Genomic DNA, 16,995 nt, shown 5'->3' on the forward strand with positions numbered 1-16,995 from the left:
TACGTATGTATCTTTCTTGCGATTTTATTTCTTTCTCATACACTTTCTTGCAATCATCTTTCTTCTTATCTTTTCTCTGTAAATTCCAAGAATAACAATTATTTCGTTTCATTTCCAGAAAGCGTAATGGAATATGCATTTAGGAGGAATATCTCCGGTGCGTGGCTAGATGTGTACAGAATATCATAGTGGCGAAATCTATTCATGGAGAAGTCAACTATAAAAGTATCTTGTTTTGTCGCGCAAATCTTACTTGTCACTTGGCGATGAGTGCACGCGACTACGTGCCATCGTGGCTTGTTAGCGATCATCCCATACGAGACAATGGTACGCGTATGTGATACGTGGAGGTGCGATCCCGGGCGGTGCTGATTCCTCACTCCCCCTTTTCCTCGGATTCTATCGTCCTCGGTGAGAACGAAACGCGTATATTAATTGGACGACGAGAATCGAGAATCTGTAACATCATGCCTTCTAGAAGAAGCAAAGACGGCCTTCTGGCAAGAGTGAATTTTCCCCTGTATACAGTGCAAATGGTAACCAACAGGCATATCCTGGTGGGAGGCGGAGGTGGTTCCTCCAAGACTGGTGTTGCTAATGGATTTGTGAGTTTGACAGATTTTTTTAACAAGTATTGTATTTAAAATGATTGATTGATTGATTACTTGGACCTGAACAGGTTGTTACGTTATATAATTTTTTTTAATACATTGGCAAGATGTTCTTGATAATGGTGTTATCAGAATCTTGATAAACATCAAATGTGAACTCGTTTTGATTATGAATGCTTATGTTGTAGGAAATTTTTGAATTGTCACACAATGGAGTACACTTTATTGCCGAAGAAGTAACCAGGCATGAGACGGGTCCTAGCGTTGTCATGAATTGTGCTTCGCACAGGAGTGACAATAAGACATGGATTGTTGCTGGTCAGGAGAGTCACTGCCAATTGTACAATGTAAAATCCAAGTTTATAACTTTGGAGAATGGGGAATTGATCAAAGGGCCAACAGCATCAACACATAAGGATGATCTTAGACACAGAAAAAACAATGAAAAAGTTGAAGAATCTCAAACACAAAAAGAAAAGATAGAAGAAATCAAAGACAACAATTGCAATGTTAAGAGCAAGAAACTGCAATTGATCCTTGAACCTGCTAGCAGTGTGCAGACAACTTTTGGGTAAGATATTTTTATATTTATTACATTAAAAAGTTTTACAAGAACTGATTTATAAAAAGATTATAAGAGAATTTTTTTGCTTACAGGGATGGTGAACCTTTACAGAGAGTTGTCAGAGTAAGCATTCAAGGGAAGATTATGGCTACAGGTGGCACAGACGGTATAGTTAGATTATGGAAATTTCCACAATTGGACAAATTGTACGATCTCGGCACACATGGAAAGGAAGTAGATGATATAGATTTCAGTCCTAATGGCAAACTGCTGGTAAGTATTGCCAAAGACGGAAAAGCTTTTGTGTGGAATATAGAGAGCAAAGAGAGCAGGGAACTCAGTTGGAAGCCGCCGGACGGTCTCAAATATATGTACAAAAGATGTCGATTCAGGAAAATGGTGGAGGACGAGAAGAAGAATGATATATTTATGCTCACTAATGCCGTAGCGGCGAAGAATCCTAGTTTCCTTCATTTGTGGGATGCTAATACTGGTGTAATAACCAAGTCTGCTCCTTACAAGGAGACGTTGTCCGCTTTGGCTGTTTCTAACGATGGTAAATTCGTGGCCGTAGGCACGATGTTCTCGGGCAGCGTTGACATATTCGTGGCGTTTAGCTTGAGAAAGGCGCTTCATGTTCCTGGAGCGCACAGTATGTTTGTGACTGGTCTAGAATTCCTTCCAACGAACGGTCAACTGAATGGCGTTGCGATCACCAGTAACACGGAGACCGCAGTCGTCAGTATCTCCGTAGACAACAGGATCTGTATACACAGCATACCATTTAGACGTAAGTATATCAGCAAGGAAATTCTCCATTGATGTTATCTTTAAAAACATATGTTTATGTAAAGTAATGCTCTTCTTTTCTTATCTGTCAGATACAATGCCATTTTGGTTCGTCATCATGCTAATAATCTTATGCATATGCGGCGCGTTCATCTTCTGCAGCTATCTCGGTATATGACCTACGAAATGCGTGATCAAAACGATGAAGCAGGATGTCATTTTCTTCGTCGATTCATTTTAGATCGATTATTGTTCGCCCGTATAAAAAATTAAACATAAATAAAAGCCCGAAATCTAACGCACTGTTCACTCGTAAGAGTACATAAAACGGTGAATGCTCAAAAATCTTACACAAACGAAATGTAGAAATAAAAACAGATATGCAATGGCATATTGTCCATGTAATACGATATAATTAATTGACGAAATACACCGAGCACTATAACTATGGATACGCGGAGTTTGGACTCGATGGGAGGATTAGAATAAGATTATTGACGGATCATTGAGCCAATCAGGATTGGCGTTCAATTACTGAACAATAGTTGTATTTGTTATTGTACTCAAGATAAATCTTCAGGAAACGCGTTGCGCGATTTAGACATAGTCGTGACGTCAGTCGAGGTGCTACTGTGATAAATAAATTACATTAGAGTGCTTATAACTTAATTGGACCCGCATTAATTAACATATTGATGTACCTATAGATTACATTTTATCAATTTTTAATTGCGCAAAGGCAAGGATTTGTAATATAAATAGTGCGTCGTATCGCGATTGTCTCCCTTTCATGTACGTTTAACAATTTCATTTATATGTATATTATTATATAATTTAAGATTTCTTCACATTTCACATACTTGATACGTGAATGACCAATCTCTTCTCTCTTTTGTATCATGGATGAAGACATAACATAATATGTATTTATATATCACTGATATGACTCTATATTATTCCCTAATTACTTGATTGTATTTTCTCTACAACATACATGATATATATGTCAAAAAAGATATTTATATCGTTCGACGCTAATGAGATAGTAAAGGAACCTGTCGAGTTTCTGCCATTCTGGCTGCGTCGGCTGAAATTGAAAATAATTTTAAATATCAGAATTGAATCTTATATGATCCATCTTATTCTCACAGGAATAATAAATAATTTGGTGAAAGCTTAATTCAATGAATAAATCGAGTTATAAGAATAATTCGAGGAAAAATAAAGTATAACAGCCGTTTGTTTTTTCTACGCGTATGGTTTTTATTCGGAAATATTTTCAGTTTACTAAAAATCACTTAGATATTCGCATATCGCTTAAATTCTAAGGAGTATATGTTCAAGGAGTGGCATGAGATAGTGTATATTTATTGTTTATTTCTCGCTCTATTAGAGCCATGAGAGTCCATTGTCGTCTCGCGTACACAGGCTTCTAGAAAACTATGAGAAGTTGAATCGGCAAGAAAGTGGAGGAGAGGAAAGAGAGCAGGAAGAATCCGGTATGGTTATTTACAAGTGGGATGTTTCCATGTTTTGCCCTCGTCGTCGAGCATCGCGATTCTCGCGAGAAGCATTGATCACGAACGACCTCGCGTTTCGTGGGTGCGGAAAAAAAAGTAGCACAAGACAAGAGATCGATACGCGACGCATCCTCGCGATCGCATCGCGACTTTTCCTTTCCTTTTTATTCAGCGCGATTCTAATTTACATAAATAATAATAATAGTCGAGACTGTCGCGGACTCGGAGAAATCGGGCGGGGGACGCGCTTTCAAGAACAGAATGTGCCTCGCTCTACTTTAACAATTCTATTTTCGACCAAGGTGATCCTTTCTAATCGCGATAAAATAATTCCATGATCTCACTTCGAGAATCGGCACGCCCGTTGTCGCGATTATTCCTTGCTTCCGTGTCTTCTTCCTAGAGTCACAATTCAATTGTCCCGGTTAATCGCCGGCAATGGGCAATGGGTGTGATTTCGGCGTTATCACGTTGGCGTGATAACGACTAATCGACGATCGTCTCCGAGCGATCTATTTAAAGATCGGATCGCGCGACCGGCGTTGTTCATCTCGCGGATGATGAATCACTTCCTCGCGGAGAAGCCGTCGCCAGTTGGGTCCAACAACCACGGATAATTGTTGGGACACTCCATGCAAGTGAAGAGACGCAGAGTCTCGCCAGGCAATTCTCTAGTCGTCAGAGGGCAAGCATTGGGCAGGGAGCAATAGGGTAGACCCTTCTCATCGCAAGTCTCTTTCCAGTCTTGGAAGTCTCTAAGCGCGGAAAGCTCAGTGGGCTGCTGCATCCATTTGATCACCTGGTGGAAGGACAAATAAAATATAGAAAAATCTGTTTTACACGAAGATATTAACAGAGCGAATCGATCGTTTTCTCACCTGGACCATGGTAACGAAATACACGTCGCTCCTGGCGATCATCTCCTCGATGAACTTGATCAACTCATCTTTGTATTCTTTTTTGCTTTTCAGCCAGGACGCGTGGAAATGCAGACCAAGTGGTGCCCGGTTGCTGTTGAAATGTCTGTTGAAGTTATGCCTGAGCAGACGGGCAAACTGTTCGCCGCTCTGTATGTTGGAGCACGAGTCGACCATGTGACAACCTGGCAGCGACTCGTCGAAGGTCGGATCATCTCTACGGTCCAATTCGTTCATCACCATCTCCCAGACCGGATGCGACCTCGATGGACAGTTGCCGCCGTTACCATTACACTTGTGAGGCATTCTGAAGTACAGAGTGTACGGCCAGATGGGCACACGTCCCAAAGACGCGGTGATGGAAGCGTCGTACACGAAGAATTGATCGGCCATCATCTCGAACTGTTTGTTACCGCCGACCCTGAGGTAAGGAGCGCGCATACCAATGATGGAGCCATCGGTGATGTTGGCGAAACGCTCGATGATCAACCTGGCGCCGGCCATCTCGGCCAGCCAGTCATCGTACGTTCCCTGGCTCCAATACTGCGGATCCTCCTTGTGGGTCAACGAGAACACAGCGATCTCGTGGCCGCGTCGGTGAAGATCCTGCACGGCCGAATAATTGGTGTACTTGTGCGAGACGAAGAAGGTACCGCGGATCTGGCAGCCGTTCGGGTTCTGACGTTGTCCGTTGAAGATCTCCTCGTACAGATCGATGTTGTCGACGTTCACGGCGCCGTTGAACGTGATGGTGATCATTTGCGGCACTTGTTGAGGATCGATGTTGCCGGGGATGCGAGTACCGTCGGCGGAACAGTAGCAATCGGGCAGGACGCATTGCGTGGGATCGCAATCGGGAGCGCGATTAGGATCGGTCTCCACGGCTGTAATGCAGGTATATTTAATAACGCGTTTTTCAATTTAAAGTATTTAAAATAGTTAGCATTTTTTTATTTAATAAAAATTATTCCCCCTCCCTCCCCCCCCTGATTTTTTGTTGTCAATGTTAAAGTGAGTGTATGAAAAGCATTGATATATCTGAAAAATTCATAGCAATTTTTATAATAGATGAAACATGTCAAAGCTAGCGTATGACATGTACATACGCTAAAAGATGCCAAAGAGTGCATCTTTAATAAAAAAATATTGATCTGGATTAATTGAGCTTTAATGATCGTGAATAAATTTAAAAATAAAGAAAAATGGATTTACAAACTGGGTAAAGATCGTCGAAAAATCGATTCATACATTAATAAATAAAAATCTGTTTTTAAATACAATAAACGCATTGTCTTTCTGTAAAAATCGCTATAAACTTCAGAATAAATCTAATCCGATATAATAATTACGATATGATAATTACGCTCGACGCGTTTTGCATGATACTTATAAATATAATTATAAATAAATTCGACTTGTCATCACGATCATATGATGAGACAAACATAATTGCAACACTTACTGCAGGCGTTCTCGTCAGACTCGTCCTTGCAATCGGGCGTGCCGTTGCAGAAGAGATCCTTCTCGATACACTCGCCGTTTCCGCACGACAGCTTTCCCTCCGGGCAAATGGGTTCGTCGGTCTTGAGGATGGGCAAAACTTTACGCGGCTCTGTAAAAGAAACGCAATTACCCGTTAGATCCCTCTCATTTGCAAATTAGCTACCGTTTGAGCAACGTATTTAGAAACTTATTAAATATTAATAGGATGACCAATAAAACGTCTGATGTGACAAAGCATCCATTGTATTTTCAAATCGATGATCAACGCGATTAAATTACATATCAAAGTCATTATCGTCAAATATTCAAACATAATTTTATCGAAGCTTAATTTTCTCTATCAAAAATTGCTTAATTAATTTTAATCGACGTCGTTAATTATACCGAGATAAGTTTTGTAAGAGACGTTATCGTGGCCAGTTATCGAATATTAATATGAGATTCTTGTCGCAATCGATGCTCTGTACAATTCACGCAAACAGCCAGGGGTGTGATTGAGGCAATCAAGATTTCGTAATAGACACTTTACGCCCAGCTACTGCGCGAGATTGGATCTCATTGGTGGCTGTGTCGGTATAATTCAGGTGATTCAGCTGCAGGTGTAATCAAGACCCGAATGCTATTATCTCCCGTTTATTTATACGCAGCAGCAGCGTAGGAACCGTGCGTGAGTGGATACAATATATATAGTGGACATAATATATATAAAGAGCATATATATATATAATAAACGCAAAATATGCATGTATAATACACTGTTAAATCGGAGGGATCGTGCTAAATTAATCGTGCTAAATTCGTGCCACCCAATTCCCGCAGTCTACTTCAACAAACAATGCCATACATCAAATCTCTACTATGTGTATATTTTCAATAGATATAATGACGGAATATATATATATATATATATATATATATATATATATATATATATATATACAGGTAGTTTAAGAGGAGATCTCGAGCTCTCGCGGTTCTTCTCGCAAAAAGGGAATAGAAACGTTTTGACGAACGCGTTCCTACGCCACTGCTTCTCGAGATGGCTTTTTCTCGTTGCTCCTCCATCGGAATGGCTTTCGTCTCGTCTCGTGTTTGTCGTCCCTTTCGTTTACTTTTGTTCTTAGTCTTTTTTTTTACACTTGTCTACATTTTGTCGGTCCGTCAACGCGTAACAGCTTTTCGTTCAACTGTCCACGAAGAATGTATGTATATGTACAACTTTCCTCTATTGCAGAAAGACCATTTATCTTTCGCTCGACGAGCGACTCGAAGATAAACTTTGACTCGGCGTTTATCTGCCTCTTCGACTGGCAGCGATGCACGCAAGTCGTTATTCGTGTATATGAAAAAGATGTAGCGAGAAAGAAAAATGGAGAGAGAATGAGAAAGAATGATTAAAAAAATGAATTTTAAAATGTTTGTGCGAGAGAAACGGAGAAGAGCGAGACTGTTGAAAGATGAAATTAGAATGAGAAGCAGCATGAGAAGTACAAAAGGAGAATTGGCTATATATCGATGCGGATATTGACGTGACTTTGATCGATGTGAAAAATAATTGTCTCATATAGTTGCATTTCTTATCTTCCTTGTCAAGAAATAAGCATCTTTTGCCTTTGGCAATATTTACAGAAATGCATTTTCGGGATATCTCATTCTTTAATACGCCAGTATAATGCATTTGCTGTCTTTTGATTCTTCGTATAAATAGTTTTTCGATTAAAAATTTTGTTATAATTATGTTTAATATTTTTTTATAAAAAAGAAAATACTTGAAAAAGTGAAATTAATAAAAATAAAATTTCAAGTGTTTTATATTACATAAATATTAAAATTAATATTAACATATTAAAATTAATTATAACAGAATAAAATTATTAAAATTTGTACAAAGAATTATTTGTACGAAGAATAAAAAAATAGCAAATATACTGGTATATTAAAAAATAAAATATTTCAAAAATCTATTTTAACAATGCATTTCTGGAAATTTTGTTAAAGAAAAAAGATACATTTAATTTGGACAAGAAACATAATACTCTTATGCAAGACATCTTGTATAAATATATATCGACATTAATTTTTTTTTTTTTATCATCGAGACATTAATGACTCTCTCATATATTTTTAGTTTGAATGTTATCGCTTTTAATCCGAGAGAAAGCGTGCGACGTCCTGCGTGCCGATTGCAGCTGTGACAGATTGTAAGACGGCCGCGAAAGGAATCTCTCGGAGCTATTTTTCGTCGTCCTCCAGTTGTGAAACGAGGATTATCGGCGAAGAAGAGAGAAGAATCTCTCGCGGTAGGAGATTAACGATCGAGAACTGACTGCGCGCTTGTTGCGAGATTTCAGTAGTAAAAGACAGCCGGTCGGACGGGACCGACCGAGTAGCGAGAAGCTCGTATAAGGAGGCCAGATCCGCCGAAGCGAAACCGATCTGGATGCAGAAAGAAAGATCGGCGAACGTGCAACCTCGTACCTGGAGCGAACGTCAGATGCAGGTGGCGCGAGGGAGGGGAGGGGGAGTGAGGAAATGAGAAGGGGAGAGCGCTACATGTGTTAGAAAATCATTGCGTGCCAATGTTGAAGAGTTCGTGATATTTGAGATTTGTATCGGCGAGTAGCGATACGATGCGAGATATATATACAACCGAGATTATTTTCCCGATTTCATTGATTTATTTATTGAGCGTTTAATTAACGGCAATTTATACCGGAATTAATTTGTCTATTAATGTCCGCGAAGCTGGATACTATTCGATGCGAGCGTGGAATTGAAGCGCAGCGATGCGTTAAATGGAATTACGTTTTGAAACACAGCGATGGAAATACAGCGATTATCGTCGATGTAGAAAGATAATCAAAGCACGAATTACAGAATATGTTTGCGTAAACTTCGCTTCATCGCGATAATCCCTCACGGAATGACTTAGTTAACGCGTGATTTACTTGACTACTTGATTTGGAGCGTTGTCGCTCAAAATTAAGTGCTTTCAAGCTGGCAAATGAGATACGTGTGATACATATTCACGAGAAATTTCGCTGTTTTTTACTGCGAGGGAATAATGTCGTAACGCAGAAATGCGTACTGGTCTTCCGCGTACACACACTGGCACGCAATTTGATGTCAATGATTTAATGATAGACCGATATTAAACAAATTTGGTGAAAATTGGAATTGGCAGAGACCGCAAAAATATGAGAAAAGAAAGATTTTATATTTTATTTTCAATTTGAATATAAAACCATTTAAATCTGTTTATTTAAATTTATTTAAATATGTTGTAAAAAATTGTCATCAGTAGAAATTGTCTCTTGTGGCAAATGAGAGAAATTCCTCCACTAGAGATATTTTTTAATTCGAGAGATTATATATGATAAAAAAAGTATATATAGATATATTCTCTCACTTTTTATTATAATTTATTTAATAATTATAATTTTTTAATAATTTAAAACAACAATGAGAAACAGTCTAAAAATGACGAATAAAAAAAGAATGCCGGTTTCTTCAATTCCATTGGAAAGTGCAGCTTTGTTAGTCGTACGTGAATCGTGAATACTGCGTGAAAAAAAAATTAGTATGATAGAGTTTCGAGGACACGAAACCGGATTAGCTCGCGATGTTCTCGCGATCGTGGGCGTCTCTGAAGAGTTCTCGTTTCGTTTCCTCTCTCGTTCGAGACGACGAGACTTTGCTCGATTCCGCTCGCACTTTCACTGAAAATCGAAACCAGTCCCATCGACTCGCCTCGGAACGAAAGTGATCGGACGGGGAATTGGCTTCAATAACGTCCCTTGAAAGTATCTGGATTCCTGGGTTGTTTTTCATCCAGCCACTCTCAAAGTACAAGTCCCCTTTCCTCCTCTCCCTTTCGGATTTTTTCCGCGCGATTCGTTTCGAGATATTACGCAACGGTTGCGTAATATCTCGAATATATCGATTAAGAAAGAATTTCTTATCGATAATTGGGTAACGAACTCGTTGAAAAAATTAAAAAAAAAATTCCATTTCCAACGAGAGGTTTTCAGAGACGCTCGGGGGAAAGGTGGGAGAGGGAATCGCTACTCATCGCGGACGGGATTGCAAAAGGTGCGCGAAGAGGACGATCTCATGCGTTAGTTCTAATGGTATATGCGAATGGTGCGTGCTACGTTGCGAGTCTACTTAGTCAAGGAATCGGCGATGTACGGCCATTGCTGCCGTGGTCGCCGACCCTCCGACTTACTCTCGAGCTTGTCACAGTTGGTGACTTTGCCCTTCCAGTCGCAGGTCTGTTTGTCCACGTCAAAGGCCAATCCGCTGGGGCACGTGATTTGCTTCAGGCCGGACCTTGTACACCTGGCGGAACCGGGACAGAAAACAGAGGGTGCTTGCGTGAGTCTAACGTGGGAAAAAGACGTAATGTTCGCTTACTCTCGAGCTGATCGCAGTTCTTCACGTTCGTCTTCCAGTCGCAAGTCTGCCGCTCGATGTCGAAGGCGAGACCCGTGGGGCACCGCACCGTCGCCAGCCTGGTCACGCCGATCTCGGTGGCCTTGTCGCACCTAGGATCACATTCTCACATTCGCACAAAACTCTTTTCGCACAAAGCGTTCGCAACGCTCCGATTCCGCTTTATTTTACGAAGTGGCACAAGCGCAGAATACAATAGGGGAGAGAAACAAAGCGTTTAAAATAAACAAACCGTCTAAGTGCATTGAGTTGTTATAATCCAACCGGGAATTATTGTTGTATATTACATAATACCAACGAGTAACGCACCGTTTACATTTTTCTCTCTTTCTCTTTCCATTGTATTCTATTAAAATGATTTTAATTTTTGATATGACTTCGTATATATTCGACCGAATTAAAATTGTCGACCGAAAATGAAAAAATGAAAGAATATCGATGCAACAGAGACAAGCTTTTTGCGGCATTTAGAAAGAAAATATCAAATGACACAAGTCTTTAAACTGGTCTCAGTTTTGCGTCTACCGGATCGCCTTGAATTCTGGAAAATCCTAGGGTTTGATCAAAATATTCAGTCACATTCTGGATCAATAAGTAAAACAGTCGATGCTATTTTTACTAATAAATGGCTTATCGTCAACCGCATTCTCGGATTATTATGCCTGTCCTGTCAAAACTGGATGTCCTTGAGATTTACATTTTCTGCATAAAGGATGTCGCAAAAACGCGACATGCGTTTTTTGCATTTTGTGTGTAGACGGAAGCATATTTTACAAAATTTTAACGAAATTCTGTAGAATATCTAAGTAACGGGTAAGTGGGATTAACGCGAGGTTAAAATCGGCGCGCGTGCCGGAGAAAGTTTACTCATATAACGCAAATCTAATTACTTGCCGGCGATTTATGGAGTTAGTGGAACAAGTCGAGGCGGAACTGAGTCAGCTAAGTGAGCGAGTTTTTTTGATTCGAAAATCGATTCATACCTTGCGCGATCCCGTTCACCCGCAGTTTTTACTGTAGATCAAACGTTGCATTATATAAGGCAATATATATATATATATATATATATATATATATATATATATATATATATATATGTAATAATGCAAAGCAAACAAGTTTTCCAAGTTGTTGAAAAGCGACGCCGAAAAAGTTTTCGTTACTTTCTCTGTGTGAAAACGATAGAAAAAAAGACATGATGTAAATATTTATTATCTCGCGTTCGGGATGTCGAGGTGGCTTGATCCGATCCTGCATTCGCGGATAGAATAAACGAGACACTATGCTTACCTCACTACATCGCGACAGTCTCCTTCAAGGTTCAAGCGAAAGTACTCGTCACCCGGCCTGTCCTGGCAAAGTTCCTCGGCGTTTGCGTCAAGTCCGTCACCTCCCTCATCATCTTGTGCTCTGACCTGTGTCGCTGTGGCATAAAAAAATAATTTATTAATTAACAACTTCTTATTGCGAATCATTTAATTAGTTTTCGCTTCAAAACTCATTTTTCTTGTCACAGCTGTCTCATTTAATAATTATTAAATATTTCAGACATTATGTGATGCGGTAATACACGATAATAAAAAAGTATATTTTTTGGTAAAAAATTTTAATATCTTAAGATTAATTAAAATAATTAATTAAAATACTCGAAAAATTATTACTTTTTGAAGTATTTCTTGTCAATATTTTCGATAGAATATGATGTAACGTACGCGTTCGTAGAAATTGGGAGCGGTCAACGTGGTTGAAGATACGTCCAATCGAATGTGACATTTCGCGCCGAGACAAAGCGGAGGTGAATTCGATTAATCATTGAAAATGTCACGATCGGTTCATGACACGGAGAGCGCGCTTTGCAATCGAAGGAGAGGTCGATGAACTCCGGTAGAAGTAGAAAGTCTTGGAAATGTCAGGGCAACGGGGGAAAAGGTGACAGCGGTTCTCCAAAGTGGGTTCTATCTCTTTCTTCCACTTCGGAAATATATGTATGTATATGACTAATGTCGATTTCGAAAATTCTCTCTCTTTTTGATTTTTAATTTTAATTTATTTTTCAAAATATTTTTCTCGATAATATTTAATCGCTCTTATTGGGTAATATTTTTTTCAATTATTTTTATAATTTGAAAATTAATTTTTTACAGTCTTAACGATATATCAGAACTTGCTTCAACTTTGACATACTCGACGTGGATTGAGTAGAAGATTTGAAAGTTAAATTTTAACACGATCGAGAAAGAAATTTTAAATAATACAATTTTAATAAAAGCGAGGAAATCGAGACGCGAGAAATTTTCGTGGACAGTTATTAATTACATTTACAAATTGTACTTACCAGCAAGGCACAGGGATCCTAACAAAAATATCAACTTCGGCGACATCATCGTCGTCGTCAGGACAGAGAGCGTCTGAACAAGCCGCGCCCTCTCCACCCCTCTATATGTGCACCACCACTCCTGCCCACTTCATCAGGGAAGACTTTCACCTTCTGCTTCGTGCTGCCACCTTTCAGGTGAGCATCAGGTAAACGGCAGAAATAAAACTTGCTGATCTTTAGAAATGAAGCCTGCAAGCAACAGGAGAAGAAGTCTAATCTTCCCCTCTTCCCCCCATGATTAGAAATTAAACTCAGAATTTAAAATTTTTTACTTATATTTTATTTTAGGTTTAGATGAAGAGGAATATATAAACAGAATATATACATCGGTTTTTAAATATTTAAAGACTTTAGTCATTGAATATTGATGCCAGAGGCAACAAAGATTTAGTGTTTCTGGATTGTCGAACGTGCGGGATAGAACGCAGAATTAATCGCTGGGATTCTATTTCCTCTACCTGGCTCCTTCGAAAACCTTTATTTACCCTTTATTTTTACATCGTCGATTCTTGTCCAACGCAAGGATTCCATTTTTAACTTGACTGGATCAACGACTAGTGGCTTTTTCCTCGAACAAACTGGCTGTTATAATCCGAAAACTGGATTCGGACAAAGAACTCGTGATTCTCCGAATCCAGTTGTAGTTCCTAGAGTTTTTCTCTAGGAACTCTACATTTAAACAACGCAATCGATCATTATGACAAAGACAATTTTTTCATCGGCAGTTACCGTTTAACAAATGTCCAAGGTCCAAGCCGTGACTTTGCTCGGGGAGAAGTGAAAACGGGATCTTTTACAAAGTTTCTTTTTTACGATCGTCATGAAGATGTTACGAGGCCCGCGACATCTTCAACGCGACCGCGAATGAAGCCTAAGTGCTCGTAAACCTGAGAAAGACCTTTCTCCTGCTACATTACTTTCATCGAGAACTGCAGTTAAGTTGGGCCGTTTTCGAGGTGCGATATTGAGGGAAACAATACATTTGATGTGTGACATTATAAGAGATCGTGTCACTCTCGGGAACGAAACGGGAAGAGGAAAGTCATCTGGGCGCGAGGGGACACTACAATTTCGCATATGCGATCGCGAAATATCGCTCTCAGCGTGCGAATGTTAACTCGCATTTCCGTGAAATCGTTAGCGCGATTCGGTCCCTTTAAGTACGTAACCGCATGAGACGTGAATCCTTCCGGAAGTAATATTATGTGCACGTGCAGCGAGGCGCATATAGTTTCCGCGTGTCGGCAGGCGTTTTGACCTTTCGACGAATTTTACGTGGCGCTCGCGCGGAAAACGCATTTTCTCGAAACAACGAGATGTGCATTTTGATGGAAAATTGAAAAGTTTTTGGAATATATTTTAACAAAAGCGGACGCGCGAGAGGAGAGAGAGACATATCTATTTTTCTGGCGTAATTTAACAAACGTTTACAATAACAATTAATATCAATCAAAATTTAGATTACAAGCGAGAGGATTTTTATGCATGTTGTAAAAAAATACAGATTCTTTTCAATGATGGATTGAAAAAAGTTCAAACTTATATACACGAAATCATGCAAGTAACACGAAATTGCATATTAATCAAAATTTAGAATTAAATTTATAATTGAAGGGATTTTTTTACAAAAAAAAAATAAAGATTTTTTCGATAATGATGGATTGAAAAAGGATATTTAAAACTTATATACATATATTCAGACAGATAACACAAAATCGCATATTGAACTCGCTCTCTAGCGCGGAAGATCTCGCTTCCTACTTAATAATTGTACACCTCAAGGTATACTGACTTGCTATACGAGAATTACACAACGTTAATCGCGTTGAGAATTCAAGCAATTATAACGCGTGTTATAAGTAAATTAAAAGTCATTATAAAAGATTAATAAAATTCCTTTTGATGCACGCACACACACACAATTAGCGAGAATTAATTTCCTCACACCTTTTCGTTACGTAATGGGGAAAAGACATGCATTTGCCTCGCCAGTTGATCAAAATAGTGGTACAGGTCGGCAATAATCGGACACATGCAGTTGACGTGATATAATGCATAATTATTTCACGCGTAACATGACACTCGTGTGTGCGGGAACTCTTTTTCTCCGCGTGATCTCTCTTTCTCTCTCTCTATGAAAAGGAGTATAATTTATTTCGGCGATGTTGTCCTCGAGGCATTGTGTGCGCGACACGGGAGGATCCAGTGGCATTTCTAAACGCGCGTTCCAGCCGAGTCCTTGGCGTGATGCACAAGCGTGGAGATGCCGACGGGGGCACACGTTCACTGTACACGAGCGCATATAATAAATATGGGGAATCGTGCGAGAAACCAGTTTTCGTATTTCGCGTATACACAACCTGGCCTCTCTCCATCCCCCTTTTCTCCCCTGCCTCTCCCTATCGTCGCCTCCGACCGACCTATGCCTCGTCGACCCGCGTGTCCCTTGGCGAATCCCAATCGAATCCTCATTATTCGTGTAGCTCATCTCTTACCACGATTGCGAGCGAAACGATTCCGTCGAGTAAAAGTTGGCGAGCTAAAAATCATCGCGGCTGCTCTTCTAGGTCACGTTGCGGAGAGCGATTATCATAATTGTACGATTTTGCCTTGGATTTTAAAGACCGTCGTTACTCTAATTTTATTGCCCGTGTTTACTCGAGGAAATTGCCAAAGTAATTCGACAAATTTATTACTATACGATAGCTCGAAGCTAAACGTGAAATCGAAGAAGTCGTTTCGCCCATGGCGCTTGGGTCTCTAAAAGTTTATCGCTGCGATTGCGAAACGCATATTGTTTGCGGCGATGCTTGGACAAACGAGGAGAATTTTTATCATATCTCGTCTATGATAAATGTCAATTGGCAATCGGCATTTCGAAGATGCGCCAAAGGTGCACTGACCCCGAAGCTTTTCCTCGCTCGCGCGTTCCCGTTCTTCCCCTCATCTTTCCTCCATTGCACGCGCTGCAATTCTCATTCGGTCTCTCCTTGAACTACTGCGAATCCTTCGTTCGCCAACGTAAGCTTTACCTTTGACTTCTCGGATACTCTTAGAAATATGTAAGCGAACGTGTCGCACGAAGAAGCGAGGAGGAATAGTAGTTTTAGAGTGGCTTTTTTGCTACCTTGATTATTAAATTACAAGAAATGTTATTATCAGGATGTCATTGCCTAAATTATACATGTAAGTGTAAGATTGCAATTGATAAAATGCATTCTAGAGATTACAGTTAGAGATTTTCTGGAATAAATAAAACTTTAAAATAAATATAGTAGTATAAATTTAAATATGGATGTAACTTTAAATAACTATATAAAAATAAAATAACGAGAAATTAAATTCGAGAATTGTTAAAGATAATTCAAGGAATTATAAAGCACTTGACAGGACCTCGTCATTTGCCAATCAATAATAATTTATTTTTACTTTATAAATATCAGATATGATTGACCTTTCTTTTGATGAGTTGAAATGTGTGTGAAATCCTTGATGAACGAAGGCCTTTGTATAAATGTATTACTGCAAATTGACCCCGCACATTTCCGTTTCTTTCATATTTTTCGACAAGGGCAATTTTTTTCTCCAAAAAAAATTATTGTTTTGCTTGACAACGTGTTATTATAAAATACAAGACTTAGTTTCTCAATTATGCAATTTTCCGTTTAATCTGTCCGCTTTCACACGTACAATCGAGAAATTAACTTTCAAAAGTTAACATTTCCCATTATTGATTTTTTTGTCGCTCTGCTGAATTTGTCGAAACTGAGAGAAAGAAACAGACGGAAAAGTTGTAAGATTCAATTAGTAAGTTCAAAAAGAAAATTTACGAGAGATGTTTTGTCCTGATGTTTTTGTCTTGAAGTTTCAGATTACCGAAAATATTTTATACCTTTTCACAAAAATCATTAGTTTTCATTAGATTGAAATAATTTAGTAATATAGCTTTTTGATTTTTACAAATAAATTTTTTTTGTGATATTCATTAATATTTATTTAATGTATTTATTCAAATGTATCGAAATCTCTCTCTCTCTCTCTCTCTCTCTCTCTCTCTATGTTTCGAAAGCACTAAATTTAAATTTGACTGGATTAATCTAGTTATCATTCAAAAGTTAAACGTGCTAACTCATCATAGGAGTTTGGTGTTACAAACTACTCGGAATTTCTAAAATAAAATATGATTTACTGTCTAGAATTTAATTCGATTATGTCGCAAGCTTCTACAGTGATAGACTCTCATCTTTAACATTCTTTC

General features: G+C 39.0%; 2 protein-coding genes across 4 annotated transcripts; one reads left to right on the plus strand and one right to left on the minus strand.

The window, feature by feature from the left end:
• The first annotated feature begins 216 nt into the window (after positions 1–216).
• LOC126852429 (prolactin regulatory element-binding protein) lies at positions 217–2,906 on the plus strand. Its single transcript, XM_050597242.1, has 4 exons — positions 217–605; positions 800–1,182; positions 1,269–1,966; positions 2,058–2,906. The coding sequence occupies exons 1-4, from the start codon at positions 468–470 to the stop codon at positions 2,141–2,143; spliced, it is 1,305 nt and encodes a 434-aa protein (XP_050453199.1). The 5' UTR covers positions 217–467; the 3' UTR covers positions 2,144–2,906.
• Positions 2,907–3,203: 297 nt separating this feature from the next.
• Positions 3,204–12,829, minus strand: LOC126852424 (chitin deacetylase 1). 3 transcript variants are annotated; one of them, XM_050597235.1, is made up of 6 exons: positions 12,696–12,829; positions 11,651–11,783; positions 10,134–10,246; positions 5,865–6,014; positions 4,364–5,286; positions 3,204–4,284 (listed from the first exon to the last, which is right to left on the minus strand). In XM_050597235.1, the coding sequence occupies exons 1-6, from the start codon at positions 12,742–12,744 to the stop codon at positions 4,051–4,053; spliced, it is 1,602 nt and encodes a 533-aa protein (XP_050453192.1). In that variant the 5' UTR covers positions 12,745–12,829; the 3' UTR covers positions 3,204–4,050. The 3 variants fall into 3 exon arrangements, with proteins under 3 accessions (XP_050453192.1, XP_050453191.1, XP_050453193.1); XM_050597234.1 differs by lacking the exon at positions 10,134–10,246 and adding an exon at positions 10,322–10,452; XM_050597236.1 differs by lacking the exons at positions 10,134–10,246; positions 11,651–11,783; positions 12,696–12,829 and adding an exon at positions 6,919–7,080.
• Between the last annotated feature and the right edge of the window lie 4,166 nt (positions 12,830–16,995).

This window comes from Cataglyphis hispanica, chromosome 10 (assembly GCF_021464435.1).
Source record: "Cataglyphis hispanica isolate Lineage 1 chromosome 10, ULB_Chis1_1.0, whole genome shotgun sequence".
In the NCBI taxonomy this organism is placed as follows: Eukaryota; Metazoa; Arthropoda; class Insecta; order Hymenoptera; family Formicidae; genus Cataglyphis; species Cataglyphis hispanica.

Coding starts and splice junctions, on each gene's coding strand:
- LOC126852429 (XM_050597242.1), top strand. CDS start 468: ATGCCTTCTAGAAGAAGCAAAGACGGCCTTCTGGCAAGAGTGAATTTT. Junction 606..799: donor CTGGTGTTGCTAATGGATTT/GTGAGTTTGACA, acceptor CTTATGTTGTAG/GAAATTTTTGAATTGTCACA. Junction 1,967..2,057: donor ACACAGCATACCATTTAGAC/GTAAGTATATCA, acceptor CTTATCTGTCAG/ATACAATGCCATTTTGGTTC.
- LOC126852424 (XM_050597234.1), bottom strand. CDS start 12,744: ATGATGTCGCCGAAGTTGATATTTTTGTTAGGATCCCTGTGCCTTGCT. Junction 6,015..10,321: donor GAACTGCGATCAGCTCGAGA/GTAAGCGAACAT, acceptor TTTCTTTTACAG/AGCCGCGTAAAGTTTTGCCC. Junction 4,285..4,363: donor ATTTCGTTACCATGGTCCAG/GTGAGAAAACGA, acceptor TCCTTCCACCAG/GTGATCAAATGGATGCAGCA.